We start from the raw sequence: 17,292 nt of genomic DNA, 5'->3' as shown, positions 1-17,292 counted from the left end.
GTAAAAAGCGAGTTTAGAAGAAATGATGGGAATGAAGTACTCAAGTGTAAAGGTTATATAAACAATAAGAATGTGAGTTGGATAAGTGAATAATGATATGAACATTTATGTGAATAGAACAAATGTGAAATTATAAATATTGAATGATCATTGAATGAAGACAAGATAGATAATATTGACCTATATGATGATATGAGACTTGAACATAAGTGATAATAGGAACATATAAGATCAGTTAGATGGGAAAGATACATATGGTTAAATAAAATTATGATATATGGGTTGTATGATGGAAATCTACGTAGTCATATTAGAAAGTTATAGGTACTATATGAATTGAATTAGATAAATAGATTAGATTAGTATATAAATGAAATAATAGAAGTGACATATGTTTATGAGTGTGACAGATGTGATATGATCTAGGTGAATATCATAGAATGAGGTATAAGCTATATGATATGAGATAAGTTATATGATATAGAATATAAATGAATGAGAATATAAATGATGTGAATACAAGTATATATATATATATAGGAAGATGAATTATATGAATACACATTTAGATGATGAAATGATGGATTATATGAACATGTGAATATCTATATATATAGGATAAGACATAAAACTAAGATATAAGCAATGTGACAAGAAATGTGAAATAGTATAAAAAGTGAATATGAGCTACGTGATATGTGAAAGTGACTTACGTGTTTATACGTATATGTGATTCAACTTATGTGACATAATTTACGTGTTATGTGAAAGTGAACTACGTGTTTATGTGAAAATGTGAAATGACATAAATGATGATGCCCATGTTATGTGTCATGAGAGCTAGGGTATAGTTGGCATGCCAAGAGTCGAGGGTCTACGCGGTCCTTCGGGACATATATGTATTCTTTGGAACATGTGTGAGGTCTTTGAGACACATATTTGATCCTTGGCATATGTGTATGATTCTTAAGGAATGATATGTAGTCCTTAGGGACAATTATATAGCACTTCGGTGCATTTCTACGCGGCACTACGGTGCATTTCTACGCGGCACTACGGTGCAATTCTACGTGGCACTTCGGTGCATTTATACGAGCTGTGGTGACAGCATTAGTGCACAACCTCTATAGACTCATATATCTATAGTTCTCACATGTGTACATGGGCTAATAAGAAAAACAACAAAATATTACATGTGATTTATATGCTTTTGTGATATGAATGAATTATATGATTTATATGATGATATGTGGATTGTATGATTAAATGAGGCAAATGTTGGTTAAAATGCTAGGTATAAGAGGATATGTATTAAGAGATATAAACGATAATAATATTGATAATGAAATAAGGCTAATGATGGAAAAGATGAGTGATGAATATATGTGTGTATATGTTTTATATGTGTAATGATATATTGCATATGTGTTATAGGGATTTGTTACATGAATAAGGGTATGAGTGATAGTAGTAATTGTTCATGCATGATTACAAGCTATAATTATATTTATGTTTATTGCCTCACTAAGTCGTCGACTTAGCGTGTGATTATTTCACACGTAGGTTACCAAAGTGAGAAGAGTAAAGAGCAATGTGAAGCAAGACATGTCAATTCTTTACCAAAGGTCAGATCAGAAGAAAGGTGAATAATATGTATTTTAATACATAAAGTTCTAGTTGGCATGTATTCAAAATAATATATTGTATAAGCTCTGAATAGTTTGATAAAGGTTTTGAATAAGTTATATGCAATAATAAATTTTAATTATCACTATTTTATATAAGTAAAGGTTTTTGAATAGTCAATGTGACACTTCGGACTCGGATCCGAGTCGGATACGGGTTGGTGGTGTTACACTTAGGGTCAATAAGGTCTTAACATTAGGCCCATTGGCCCAGGAGCCCACCCAAGGGTCACCTTAGGTCCATAAGGAATTACCAGTTTTATCGGTGCTGAACCTCCATGAGGAATTACTGGCTTGATCAGAACTGAACCTACATACTCTAGAATCCTATCCAGACAGTATCCATTAATGATTCATACAGTAAATAGTAGATTCCATGATCCATAAATCAGGAACAATTATTTTTTCACTGAAAACATGTAACCAAATAACACATATCATGTAACCATAGGGAACACACTAGAGGATCCGATTATTTTTCGGAGGTATTTAGCAATTATCAGCGGGGGAAAACGAAACTTCTACAAACTGATTGAATTTCATAAATGATATCCTTATAAAAAGGGGGTTTGATAGCTAGTGGATTCACCAGTCATTCTGAAAGTGATTTATCAAGATCATAGTATTCAGATATATCAGCAAGGTATTCAGGAATTATTACATAAATTTTTTTTAGGATTAAGACATTCCTCATGTGCTTCCATCAAGCATGTTTATAAGGGCATTTTGTCATTTGATTCATGAGAAATTTGATAAATCAGATTAATAAGGGTATGTAGCGATTTATATAATTCCATATTTCAAGAATCTTAACAGGTTTCCAATTCCAATTACACTATACAAATTTCAGCAAAGTCAATACTTATCAAGTATGTAGGTAGAGAAAACTTAACGAATGTTCATTTCTTAAAATTGACTGCACTGTGGAATCGAACTGATCACATTCAGAACCATTTTGGACTGATCATGAGGATACAAATATGTGTTTAAGCGGTATTTAATTATTTCTCGTATTGTAACAGTATTAGGGATGATCGACCTATTTAGATCGTACTCTATAAACCTCAAGGGCATTATCGCATTTAAAACTTCACTGGTATCTTTAGAAGCCATCCAAAGGCATTTACTTAATCCAAGTATCGAGGGTATTTAGATCATTCTGGTATTCGAAGTAGATTAATTCATTACATAGCTTAAAGGTATTCAATCATTCTAAGGCTTGGGGGTATTTTAGGTTATTTCACACTTTAGGGGTATTTGGTCATTTTATAGTTCAAGGGTATTTCAGTCATTTCCTTCAATCTAGTCATTCCATTTAATTCAATTTTTTTGAACAATTCAAACATAAATAGTACTTCCGATGTTTTAGCCTTTAGGTGCTCACTTATAAATCAATAATTCTAAGTTTTATACATTCTCGAATGTTAAGATCTGATTATCAGTGGTTTTCTAAACATCATGAATTTAATAGGTAAATCAGTAGTTTATCGGATTAAATATAAATTCATAGGGTTATGAATTTCTCATCTAAGGGTGCGTTTGGTTCACGGAATGTAAGATTACCAGTGGGAATGTAAGATTACCAGGGAATATGATTACTGGGAATGTTGTATTTTGTGTTTGGTTGATTTAGTAGGAATGTAAGATTACCGTGTTTGGTTAAAAGAATAAAAGATTATTGGAATGTATATTTAACAAAATTGTCCTTATTATATATTTGTTTTTAACAAGTTGGAAATATTTATATATTTTCTATAAAAAATTTAAATTCATAAAATTTATATAATTTTTTTACAAAATTTATATTTTTTTTACAAAATTGAAAATATAAAAGATTTAATGATAGGGTAAATTTTATTTTAACCCCTGAACTTCATATAAAATTTTAATTATAGACTTATTTGTAAATCTAAAATAGTTTAAGGATAAATTTATAATTTAACCTTTGTAGAATTTTTATTATTCAATGAGAGGAGAATGATATTTTTTAAAAAACTTTTAAGGGCATTTTAGTCCAAAATGCTAATAATCCAACAATACCTAAGGAAAGGAAAGTAATTACATTCCTAATAATATACCCTAAAAAATTCACTATTGATAATTTTACATTACTGAAAATGAGATTCCATGCAAATCAAACGGAGAAATGTGGATTTCATTCCCATGAAAATCTCACATTCCTCTATCCAAAGGCCTCCAAGTATTTTAGGTGTTGCACTATTTTTATCATGGCTTTCTATACTGTTGAACGTGAGTTTAAACCCTAACAACCAACATTTTTCCCCACCAGATTTTTATCATAAGTTATCATAATAAGTAGGTTTATCCGGGCTTAAAGCCCTAAACTATTAAAAGTATGCAAACTTATCCCAAAACTTTAAAATCATGCGTTTTGGCCCATTAATTAAATAAGATAAATTAAATATATTTTAAATTAAAATTTGGGTGTGACCATGCTTGGATTTTATATTTGCATTTTGGTCTGTTTACTGAAATGATATTTTTGGTTCTTGTTTGTTTTAGCTTTGTAGATTCCTTTCCAAAAATCGTCACCATCGAGAAGATAATTGATTTTTCAAAAAGCGAAACGCAGCGGTTTTAGATTCTCAGCCTTTTAAGAACAGCGACGAAACTTCTTCGTCTTCAGGTCGTTCCTTTGCTTTTGCTTTCGTCGTCGATTTACTCTCTCTCCTTTTTGTTTCCTTTAAAGGTACTCTATGCCTTATCTTTCATCTTTTTTGTACGTATATATTGAGTATACTGTATAGATTATTGGTCTCGACAATGATGCTTCAATGTTTGAGTTTCAGTTGACTTGATTTATGGACCGTAGAGTAAAAATGCTAGTGAAATATTTTTATTGATTGCTACTTGCTAGATTAGATTCGTATCGTTGTTATTTGTTATTTGTTTTTTTTTTTTTGAAGTTTTTCTCTTTGCTATGTGAGATTTTGAAAGAGCATTGGTAGCCGGATATAGAAAGATTTATATTCGATTTAAATGAGTGGAGAAGAAAAATGAGCTAAAAGATCAGGTAGCGATTTGAATATTTTATGCTAGAAATTTGTTTTTTCATTGGATTTATGTCCTAGTTATTGAATCGAGAATTCATAAGCTTCATTTTTGTGTAAATCAAGTTAATTTGATTTCATATTTTAATTGTGTATTTATTTGTTTTTAAAATTTGATTTCCATGAAGAATGTGTTATAGTTTAGCAGATGGAATCAAGCACTCGATTTTGGTTTGTTTTGTTTTTACAATGTGAAGTCATCATTAAGTAGGTTTCGTCTGCTTTAGAAAGTCCTTTTACAATGTTGAAATAAGTTTTTCTGCTACTAATGAATATTCTGTATTCATGATCCTGTTTGTAGATTAAAGGAAAGAGAGTTTTCAAAGGAATTATCGTCAGACCTCATAGTAGATATTCTTTTAATAGTGTTTATATTGTTGAAGCACCTCGGAATTGGCTGCACATGTTCTTGTAAGAAACTGTAACCTTTTGAGGCATTATGCATGTCTGGCCTTGTGGTCACCACCAGTAACGTAGAAGAAGCACTCTCTCGTGCAGAAAGAACAAAATCTCTTGATGCCATCATTGACAAAGGCAATGGTTCTATTCTAACTAATGGTGACGCTGTCCATAGTTCTGAAACTGCTGGATTTCGAGTTGGAGAACTCTTGCTATCAAATGGGGACTCATATTCTGGGTCATTGCTCGGAAACATGCCAGAGGGTCAAGGAAAGTATGTTTGGCAAAGTGGTTGTGTGTACGAGGGAGAATGGAGATGTGGGATGAGGCATGGGACTGGCAAAATACAATGGCCTTCTGGAACTGTCTATGATGGTGAGTTCACAGGTGGATATACGCATGGTACCGGGACATATTGGCTCTAATAAATTGACATAAGGGGAGATGGAAGTTGAATCTCAAACATGGTTTAGGATTTCAAGTTTATCCTAATGGAGATGTGTTTGAAGGCTTTTGGATGCAGGGAACACCAGAAGGTCCTGGAAAATATACTTGGGCCAATGGAAATGTTTATCTAGGGAATGTGAAAGGTGGGAAAATGTCTGGAAAAGGAACCCTCACTTGGACAAATGGAGACTCCTTTGAAGGAAGCTGGTTGAATGGAATGATGCACGGGTTCGGAGTGTATACCTGGAGAGATGGTAGTTGCTATGTAGGAACTTGGACACGGGGTGTAAAGGATGGAAAAGGATCATTTTATCCTGATGGCAGCCGGCTTCCTGCCTCACAAGAAGTTTACCTCAATGCTCTCAGAAAAAGAGGACTGCTACCAGATTTGAGAAAGCAGAACCATTCGCATATCCACCATGCTGCTTCTGTCGACATGGGAAATGTCAAAGTCGGTGGCAACCGGGTATCTAATCGTAATTCTGATAAGCTATCAGAAGGAAACTTATTAAATCTGCAGCAGTCTCGCAACAGAAATGTTTCCCTGGAAAGACGTTGGAGTCTGGAGGTATCCATTGAAAAAGTGATTGGTCATGATTCATCGTTAGAATTATCTGATTCTTTTATGGAAGGGGGAGAAAAAGGGAGTGAAACAAATGCACCAATCCTAGAACGTGAATACATGCAAGGTGTTCTAATCAGTGAGCTTGTGTTGAATAATAGTTTTCATCATCCTCCCGAAGAGCAAAACGGAGGCAAAAAAGGTTGGCAAAAGGTTAAGAGGCCTGGTGAAACAATCATTAAAGGGCACAGGAGTTATGATTTAATGCTCAGTTTGCAGCTTGGAATCAGGTCTGTCATTTGTTTCTAACTCTTATTGTTATTTACCTTCCTCCTTATATCTGACGATACTCTTACTTTTCTTATTTGTTTTCCCTTCTATATTTTATTACGGCTTAAAGTTTACCATTTTATGGATCATTCAGTCTGAAGTTTGGACAGTAATTGTGATTTAGTTTCCTTATAGATATTAACAGAAAAATGGAAGAGATGTGAAGTGTTGACTAAACCTGTATAAACAATGTATCTGTATAGCCTTCTCTCTTTGGGATGATAGATAAATATTTTTGTTTGTTTGTGAATCTGTTGTAGGTACTACTTAAAAAATGTTTCTTAATTGTAATTTAAATTTTATTGCATCCTCTGTAAAGAATTCATAGAAAGATACACTACGTTTGTCATGATGCAGAATCCATATCTGTTCAGCTAAATATGCTGTTACATTGTTTTCGGAAAACTGAAAGCTGAATAAAGCTAGATTTTGCCAGATACACTGTGGGGAAAATTACACCTGTACAAAGACGAGAGGTTAGAGCATCAGACTTTGGTCCCCGTGCAAGCTTTTGGATGAATTTTCCTAAGGTGGGATCACAATTGACACCTACCCATCAATCCGATGATTTTAAGTGGAAGGATTACTGCCCAATAGTTTTCAGGTTAGCATACCTCCATTTTGTGACCATAGGGAGAATTTCTGTATGCAATATAACTTTTCTAATACATTCAGTGGGAATTTCGTTGATCTTTCTAGTTTTAATGATGAGGTCCTCTGGTTCAATTTTAAGGTTTGGTCTATGAGCTATTTAGGATTCCATGTCCTTTTTGGAATAACAAATTCTAGTTGCTTATTTCTTCTGAAAGAGGTGTCTTAAATTTCAGTTTCCTTTATTTTTATAAAGCAAATATTTTGATAGACCTTGCATAAAGTTCTAAGTAGTCCTTAGATTGATGCTAATTTATCTTTTGTGAATATTGTACTATGTTTTTGTTTCACGTGTTGAAATAAGTAAAACTAATTGTAGGAACTTACGGGAGATGTTCAAGATTGATGCCGCTGACTACATGATGTCCATTTGCGGAAATGATGCTCTCAGGGAACTTTCTTCTCCCGGGAAAAGTGGTAGTATCTTCTTTCTGTCTCAAGATGATCGTTTCATGATTAAGACACTCCGGAAATCTGAAGTAAAGGTTTGCAATCTCCACATGTACATTATATATATATTTTCTGGGAAACTCGAGTAAATATGATAATGTTGGCTGGTTGCTTTAACTTGTTAGTTCTTTCAACATTAAAGTTTTACCTTAGTTCCCTAATTAAAAATCAATACCAGATTGCAAAGTATTTTCAATGTCTTTCTGTCCCTGTTTATTTCTTCTTCTGTTCTTTGTTTCCCCCTGATGATTGCAGTTGCAGGTTTTATTGACTAAATTCTTGCTCATAGGTTCTTCTAAGAATGCTTCCAAACTATCACCATCACGTGAGGTCATATGAGAATACACTCATAACAAAGTTTTTTGGGCTTCACAGAATCAAACCATCAAGTGGTCAAAAGGTAATAACAACAGTAGAGTTCTCTACTTTCATATGCCAGAGGGGTTTCCCCCCTCAATCCATACACTTCATAAAGGTGGTTTCACTGAATTCATCTAAATAAAATTATTGTTAGGTACTTTAATTAAGGACTGTTTTTTTCCATTTCTTATTTCATGTTATCTAACAAATGGCTCCTTCAACACTAGAATGCCTTTTGAGCTAACAACCATGAACCATGTTCTCTTGCAGTTTCGCTTTGTTGTCATGGGAAATATGTTTTGCACTGAATTAAGGATTCATAGAAGATTTGACTTGAAAGGATCATCACTAGGGCGTTCTGCCGACAAGGTTGAAATTGATGAGAACACAACACTTAAAGATTTGGATCTTAATTACTGCTTTTATTTGGAACCTTCTTGGCGAGAAGCTTTATTAAGGTGGTTGACGAGTTTGCAACTTCTATTCCATCATATTATCTTTGTATCTTACTTTTTCAAGTTGACATATTATCAGCATATCCCCATCTTTATTTTAGTTAACTACTTCACAATGATTAGTCCAAGATTTGGTTTACCTCACAGTACTGTTAAGACATAACTAAACAGCTTTAACGATACAAAAATGTTTATTTTCTATCCCGCTTGAACAGCATTCTTATATAATTGGTTTACCTGATTCCATTTATATATATTTATGTAGGCAAATAGAGATTGATAGTAAATTTTTGGAAGAACAATGCATTATGGATTACAGCCTTTTGCTTGGTGTGCATTATCGAGCACCTCAGCATTTGAGGTCTCTCATGTCCTACAACAGAGTTGACGGCCTAGGGAGTGTTGCAGAGGAAGGTGTGCATTTTGAACATATGATCTTCTAGTGGCAGTTTCTTTTGGTCCTTTATATTTTATTTAGCATACCATTTTCATTTTGTAGATTATACGAGTTAAGTGTCTTTCAAGAATTCAGAGTTGTTGGCATGCATAAGATAGCCAAATCTGTGCAAAAAGAAAATTATTACTCCATATTGACAGTTACAAAATATTTAAGACGTAGTTTGTTACACACAAATGAAACAGAAATATAAGATGGGAAATTCTATTCACATCATTTACATACATGATGAAACCTAGATGTCAGATATATACCATATAAAGGGCGCATTTGAAACAACATCGAATAAGACACATAGGGTCGATACCAATTCAACTCACACTTTCGGCTTTAATATTTTGTGATGATATCATGCAATTGCATGGTACATAGCATACACCCAAGTAATCGGGTCTATGCTGTAGTTATCCGATTCTGATACAACTTGTATGCATTTCCTACTTTACATTATCCTGAAGGACAATGGCCTAATTTCAAATTTTCTTGGTGGTTATATTTCAGAGGATGAGATCTCCAACTACCCTCAAGGCCTTGTATTGGTTCCTCGTGGAACAGACGACAGTAGTGTTGTCACGGGTTCTCATATACGAGGTAGACGTTTGCGAGCATCAGCTGCAGGTGATGAGGAAGTAGATCTTCTCCTCCCGGGTACAGCAAGGTATGATGTCCTAAACATGTCATGACGGATATTCTATTGCAATATCCCAAAATTTATTCATTGTTGCCTGGATCTTGGTATTTTATTTGTATAAACCCTCCCAGAAGTGCTTATAGAAACAGAATGGCGTGAGAAAACAAATACATAGTCACCTTAAAATGTTGGGGAACCTGAAAATAAGCTTGTTGCGTGCTACAATAGTTATGAAGAAATTCTTTCTTGCTCTGCCTTCTATTAAAAAAAGATGAAAATTACATATGTCTGATACCTACTTATAGCCATAATTTCTGGAGTCTAAATTGAGAGAGAAAAAGGGATGGTAGTGACTATACGTACATATGCACAAATTGGCTATATATTGTGATTCTAATGCAGCGTGTAAGCTTTAATTCTTCATCTTTTATCTTTAAGGGGATAACCTTTTAATGTTTTTATTTATTTATTTCTTGAACAGATTCCAGATCCAGCTTGGTGTGAACATGCCAGCGAGGGCCGAGCAGATTCCTGGTAAAGAAGAAAACATGTTCCATGAAACATATGATGTTGTTCTATATCTGGGAATCATCGACATTTTGCAAGAATATAACATGACTAAGAAGATTGAACATGCCTATAAATCTCTTCAGTTTGATTCTCTGTCCATATCAGCCGTCGACCCTACATTCTACTCGCAACGGTTCTTGGATTTCATTCGGAAGGTATTTCCTCCGAATTCCATGAAAACTTGACACGAGGTTTTGGGTCCATAGTGTCCAAATGTTGTGAGAAATGGAGTGATTAGGGGATGTAGTACACCATTCCAAATACCATTTGTGCCAATGTTGCCGAAATACTTTGTTCAAGATCTGCTCCTAGGAGTCGATTTTTAATCAATGATGTTTATAGCGAGTATAGTTACCTGCCATTGTTTATGATATACTTCCTGTAACACACATTCAATGCTTTGTTCTATCCTTTCGCTCTTCTCAAAATAATGGAAACAAAAGCTAGATAGCATGTAAAGCTTTATCTACTCTAATCCTTCTATTTTAAAGCTCAGAACCATTACTTATCGGCCATTTATTAATTGATGTTACTCTTTTTATTAGTTCATATATTTGTAAAAAAAAATCCTATCACCAATGTACCTAGATTCGGCAGTTCTTAAAAACAACAAAAAGATTAAAATTGTGCAAGAATTAAATGTAAAAGCACTAAATTGTTTATTATAAACGTAAAGGAGATTTGTTTCTTTGCCATTAATAGGGTAGCATTGAAAAGCTATAAACTTATACAAGCTCCCCTTTTCCGCTAAGATACTAATATCAAATTTGATGAAAAATAGGTATTTCATTCTAGCCTCCAAAGAGTGGCAACAAAAATGTAGCCACCACTCATCCTACTCTCACACAGGCTAAGCAAATTTCAAGGATCATGTACTTAACAGCTTCCCTGGGAGGTTTGGGCACTAGTGGCGGCTTCAAAAACTCTCCTAGCCTCTGTTTCAGGGTCAGCTAGCTCCTGTGGGATCTGCATGAATTCGAGTTAGGAACACATCTTTGAAGGGAAAATATTAGATTTAGAAAACCTACTCAAGACTAACCTTTCCATAAGTGTTTGTCTTTGTGGGTGAAGCTCCTTTCGCCAGTAACAATTGTATCACTTCTGCATGCTCACCTCTTGTTGCATGATGAAGAGGCTGATGCAAAAAAGAACACAGAGTAGCCGTAAACAAGACTTATATGTAAAAAGCAGCTCTGCTTTTAATATGAACAATTGGGTCAATTCAGGTTTCAAAAATTTTCAGATCATTTGGTTTGAGTCAAATTTGAATTTGTCATTTCGGATCATTATGGGTTTACTTGTTCAGCCCATTTTGGGTTTGGACTATTTCAAGCTCAAACTGTTGATTTTTTAAGGTCAAAACGGCCGGGTTTCAGTCTTGTCAAGCAATTAGGAGAAGAATGCAAATCGATTCCCATTTTCATTTATTAAATAAAAACTTTGACCAATGTGCAATTGAATGCCAAACAAATCAGAATCAATTGAAATGAATCAAATTAGCTTTAGAACCTAATCAACATCAAGTGAATAAACTGAACATACAGGCATTAGAATTCAATATGGTTCAAGTGTCATTAATATGAAGTACTCACAGTATCACCTTCGGCATCAACTGAATCTAGTATCCTTTTCAAACATCCACTGTCAATGGCTTTGTCAAGTAGAAGTTGTACTATCTCAATAAATCCTGAAAATGTCGATTAGGAAAGGAAAAAAAGCCAAAAGTCAGTACCTAGTCAGAGATAAAAGATTCTAAATAAAAGTGAACATCCTACCGCCAGCACAGGCATCATGCAAAGGAACTGCTCCATCTTCATCTTTGGCCTCCAAATTAGCCCCCCTTTCCAAAAGTAGCTACAAGGGATCAAATCATCAATCATAAGGCTTTTGGTCTAGAAAAAAATACATAAAAAATAGCAGTGAAAACAGCACTCGACACTGACTTGAACACAAGGCAGATAACCATAGAGGCAGGCAAGATGGAGAGCTGTATCACCATCTTCTACAGGTTCATCGATGCTGCCATTCATGTTGTCTATACAATAAAATGAACAATAAAAAACATCATTAGGAGATATAGTAGTCAAAGAACACTTCAATGTTATGTTATGCAGATTTGGGTGCGAGTGCTGAACATGAGTATGTATACGGTACACGTATGGTCAGATTCTATTAAATTTTTCATGCATTTGGAGGATCTATGGAAATTATATCCACATATTCATGTATCAGACACAAGTGTCGGGCACAAGTATTTAAACAAAAATGAAGAGAGTGATCAAAATAGATTTAATGTCCACGCAAATCCAACTAAAACGATGAAAGAAAGAGCATATTAGTTGTTCCATTCTGAAAAAATGTTCAGTTAACGTCCAAAGGGCCATAAACACTTGCATAACATTGACATAAATACTGGGAAATAAATCAAAAGTTTAAAACAATCCGTCATACAATATAGGAAGACACTTAAATAAGGCATTATTCAAGATCAGAATTTTTCTCAACTTCAGCTCCTTACATTTTTTTAGTTTTAATAAATGAATTACAAGCTATCAATCATATATGAAAAGCTTATCAATTTTTTTTAAGTACAATTATATATGCAAAGCTTTAATTTCTAAGGCACTAAGGATATATTAATCGTCAACTTCAATATAGCATTCAAAAACTGAAATCAACATCAAATAAGCTCTACACTTCATCTATTTCCTTTAGAGACTCCCATCATGTTCTTCCAATTTCATGAAAAGGTTACCCAAAATCCCTAATTATATTTAAGTAATAACTATTCTCACATCAGAATTGACCCAGAGACCACAGTCAGTAACAAAAATAAGAGAATTTCCAAAAACTAATCTTTTTAAGCTTTAGAGAATGATAAAATCCCATAAAATCCCAAAGGGAGAAAGAAAAGTAAAAGTTTGTAGCATGAAATTTTAACAGGTAAAGCTCAAACAAACAGGAATAAAAGAGTAAAAATTGTCAAATGGGGAAAATGAAACCTAGGGCGAGGCGAAGAGCGTTGAGGTCGCCGAGCTGGACAGCGGCGGCAAAGTCGCGTAGGTGCGGAGGGGTATCGGCTTCAAGGTCAATCTCGAGACCATTTTCTTCAAAGAGAGCGTTATCGTCGTCTTCATCTTCTTCAAGTATGTGTCTTCCTGGAACCGCCATCGTTTTCTTTCCTTTATCTCGATTTCTCTGTTATTGGTGTACGGCTAATCAACTTAGGTTTATTACTCCTTTTATTTTCTTATAACTGTAATGTTTTGGGTAAACTACATAAATCATCATTAAATTTTATTATCACTCCTATTTTAGTCACTTAAGTTTAAATTTTTTTAATTTAATAACCAAAATCTATACATTGAATTTTTTTATCATTCTGCCATTAACTTTATAAAGGTGTTATAACATGATCTAATAAAATAATTTTTTATTACCAATCTTGATTTCAAGTCTATGACTCACTATAACTCATGCGTTATAGTAGAAGAATAAAAAAAAGCTTGTTGAAGTTACTTTCACGCATGAAAACCATCTGAATTGCTTGCTGCTATGAAAATCATGCAAAAAATACAAGAAGGATGAAATTAAGGACATAAAGAGACAACACAATATTCTTAATTTCCTCTTTATGTTGTCAATTATTACCAATTTTCTTTACTAACAAAACACACCCACAAAGAAAAAAAAATGGAACATGGAGGATATACGACCAGTTAAATGGCGTCTGTCCATCATTTGGTTGGGCTCGCTTTAAGGAATCCCATGCTTATAATGTAGTCCTTCTTAATTTGATATTGGATCTTCCTTGATAGATGGGATACCATAGAACCCGATCGATTGATACCTCTAGATTCATATTTTGTTCCTTTATAATTTCAGATGATAAAACCTGACAGGGAGGTAGTATTTGTTCAAATATTCTCATTTTTATCTCTATAATTTCATATGACAAAACCTAACATGGAGAAGAAGAAAAAAAGAAATTAAAGAAGAAAAAAAATTGTGGAAATTAACAAGTTGAAAAGTCAAGAACTAGATAAAGTTTAATGTAAAGTGACATGTCGTTGCCTTGTTAGTAAACTAACATAAGAGTAACCAAAAAAGTTTAATGTACAAAGTTTAATTATTAAATTGAAATTTTTTAAACTTAAATGACCAAAATAATAATAATAATAATATGAGTGATGATTTGTGTAATTTATCCTATATTTTTATATTGACGTTTAGGGTATACTGTACACAACATGTTTGGTCAACCGATGATCACCAAAATATGAATAAGCTTACGGTATATCAAACTTAGGGAATAATTCCTATCTAGAGAAGGGTTAGGGATATTTTATACCAAATGAGTATTGAACTCACAACTTAGAAGTAAAGGGAGGTGTCAACAGAAAACTTTTATCGACATGCTTTAGAAAATATTGACATACTTAAAACTTAACTCTTATATCAAATTAAATAGAATATAAATTATTATTTCTAGCATATGTAAAAATTGTAGATACTCATTTTCGTCCGATTTTTTTATTTTATATATTATAATTTGTAAATGTTTTTAACATACATATGATATATGTAGTTTTGAAAACGGTTTTTTTGAAATATATATAGTATATAATTTTTTTAAAACATTTTGAAAATATATAATATATGGTTTTTAAAACATTTTGAAAACTTATATAATACATAGTTTTGAAATCATTTTGAAAAAATATATAACATATAGTTTCTTTAAAACCTTTTGAGAAACTTATATAAAATATAGTTTAAAAAACATTTTTAAAAAATTATATAATATATAGTTTAAAATCATTTTAAAAAAATCGATATAATGTTTTTAAATCATTTTTTTTTGAAAAACTATAATATATAGTTTGGAAAACTTATTTTTTAAAAAATAATATATGGTTTAAAGATGTTTTTGAAATATATACTATATAGTTTATTAGTATACTATTATTGTTATTATTTAAGTTATTCGTTTTATTGATTCTTTTTATTTTCCTTTTTATTTTCGGTTCAGATTATGGTCCAAACGGTCCAGCAAAAGTCTGAAGAGTGGGCCTGACCTAGCCCAGAGTATAGATTAGGGTTTTTACGTTCAGTCAAGACGCCGCAAGTCAGGGAAACCAAGTCACGCCAATAATCACAAACGGCACGAGATTTCTGGCCGAGATCCCCAGGACTGACCCATCCCGGGGTGGCCGGTAACAACTGCCACGAGCGCCCCTATTTCGGAACCAACAAGCCACTGGTGGGGGTATAAATACCCCACCAAGCCACTACCAAGGGGAACGGGGGAACCAACAGATATACACCAAAGAACCAAAACATCGAACACGAGAAACAGAAACCATCAACAATAATATCTGAAAAAGGGTCAAGATCAGGGCTAAAAGCAATCCCAATCATGAAAGCAAACACCAACATCAACACCGAACCAAGGTGAACACAAAAAGCAGTAAACACAAGTAGCTAAGCCCACACATAAATATAAGTAAAATAGCAATATAAACGCAAAAAAATATTCTGAGAAGAAGGAACCAGTCGAAAAACGCAAGGGTTCGTCGGAAAAAAGGTAAAACCCGAATGGTTTTTGTAGTTCTACTCTGATAGAGGTGTTTTTAGGACGATTGAGGCTGGGTTTCGGGTTTACGGTGAAAAGGGGAATATTTTGAGGCTAAGTTGGGTTTTCCGGCCGTCGCTCGACGGATGGCACGGCGGGAAGGCCACCGAGCGGTTACCAGAAATCGTCTGGAGAGAGGCGAGAAGAGAAATTTTTTTCTCTCATTTTGCAGAGAGAGAGAGCAAAGTGTTAAATGGGAAAAGATAGCCATTTTGGCTTAAGGGGAAACGAATATATAGGGTAGCCAAAACGACGCCGTTTTATGAAGGGTCTCCTGCGCATTTTCGTGCCTGGGTAAACTATGCCACTGGTGTCTATGAATTGTAAACCTTCCGTTTTGGTCACTGAAGTAAAATTTTTGATACTTTCGATTTGGGTTTCTAATTTTTTATGCTTACTATTTAGTCACTAGTTTATATATATATATATATATATATATATATTTATTATTATTAACATATATTTTATTTTTAGTTTTTCTTTATTATTATTATTATCATTATATATATATATATTTATTTATTTAATTTATTTATATAATTTTATTGTTTTTTATCTTTATTGTTTTTTTTCTTCTAGTTTTTATTTATTTATTATATTTTTTCCTCCTTGCTTATTTTTTATATTTTTTATTATTTTTTTCTTTATCAAATTTATCCTATTTATTTTCATTTTATTTTTATTTTCTTTATCTTATCTTATTTATCTTATTTGTTTTTTAATTGTTTTTTATCTTATTTATTTTCACTGTTTTTTTCCCCTTACTAACAATTGTCCTCACTTTTTAAGGGTACGTTTTCAGATGAATCAAAGGTAAAAAATTCGAATCGGATAATTTAAATTTTAATTCAAATTTCAAATTTTTGCAATTAAAGGCAACCGACAAATTAATTGGTACCAAAAGGGTGGTTTAGGGGTGATAATCCTTCTTTGATCGTAACCGACTCCCGAACTCAACATGTTTCTGGTACAACGCATATAAGGTAAGATGGTGTCCGACCCACCTAAATTCGTTTTAAAACGGTCGGTGGCGACTCTAACCCATTTTCCTAAGTCGAAACCCAGTTCCGGGCCCAACCAAAATAAGGTCGCGACAAAAATAAATGAGACTGAACTCTTTCATACTGATCTTATTTTATATTAATTTTAATTTGATTATTTTTCATCCTCTAAATTCATAACAATAACATCTAACAACTTAAGCTTTAGCTTCCTTGTGAACCAAGCAAGAGAATCTTAATCCAACATCCACAGTTGTGAATATAAATCTTCTGCCTCTTCTATGTGCTTTGTACCTCACTAATAATATTTTAATGTACCTTTTTTCTATTTTTATAACACTCATACTTTCTTATTTTACTTCATCTTCTACAATCTACCTCTTTTCAAACCCACATTTGCCCAGAAAATTAACCGATGAAAAGCTCGGTGTTATCATCACCTTTGGTTCCCCAAGCGTAAACACATAAAGATTAGAACCAGAGAACGAGATCGACTAATCTTACGACAACATCAAATTTGGATCACTTAAGTCTAACATGGCAAACCTTGTGAATAAATTTTGCTTTCAATCTTCCTTATTCAACTTG

At 33.2% G+C, this 17,292-nt stretch overlaps 1 protein-coding gene and 1 pseudogene across 1 annotated transcript; one reads left to right on the top strand and one right to left on the bottom strand.

The window, feature by feature from the left end:
• The first annotated feature begins 4,260 nt into the window (after window positions 1–4,260).
• On the top strand, window positions 4,261–10,422 carry LOC120207531 (annotated as a pseudogene).
• Window positions 10,423–10,703: 281 nt separating this feature from the next.
• On the bottom strand, window positions 10,704–13,277 carry LOC120207530 (poly [ADP-ribose] polymerase tankyrase-like). Its single transcript, XM_039206981.1, has 6 exons — window positions 13,071–13,277; window positions 12,012–12,103; window positions 11,844–11,922; window positions 11,661–11,755; window positions 11,108–11,203; window positions 10,704–11,034 (listed from the first exon to the last, which is right to left on the bottom strand). Exons 1-6 carry the CDS (start codon window positions 13,237–13,239, stop codon window positions 10,945–10,947), a joined length of 621 nt encoding a protein of 206 aa, XP_039062912.1. The 5' UTR covers window positions 13,240–13,277; the 3' UTR covers window positions 10,704–10,944.
• Window positions 13,278–17,292: the final 4,015 nt, after the last annotated feature.

Source organism: Hibiscus syriacus, unplaced genomic scaffold (assembly GCF_006381635.1).
Source record: "Hibiscus syriacus cultivar Baekdansim isolate YM2019G1 unplaced genomic scaffold, ASM638163v2 tig00014862_pilon, whole genome shotgun sequence".
Lineage (NCBI taxonomy): Eukaryota > Viridiplantae > Streptophyta > Magnoliopsida > Malvales > Malvaceae > Hibiscus > Hibiscus syriacus.
The sequence above is the reverse complement of the archived record's forward strand: the minus strand, read 5'-3'. Positions and strand labels throughout refer to the sequence as shown.

Bases quoted from the DNA above. Each gene is read 5' to 3' on its own strand.
- LOC120207530 (XM_039206981.1), bottom strand. From the start codon at position 13,239: ATGGCGGTTCCAGGAAGACACATACTTGAAGAAGATGAAGACGACGAT. The intron at 11,756-11,843 runs GTAGGATGTTCA...CGACATTTTCAG, and splicing joins GCATGATGCCTGTGCTGGCG to GATTTATTGAGATAGTACAA. The intron at 11,204-11,660 runs GTGAGTACTTCA...TTTTTGCATCAG, and splicing joins TTGATGCCGAAGGTGATACT to CCTCTTCATCATGCAACAAG.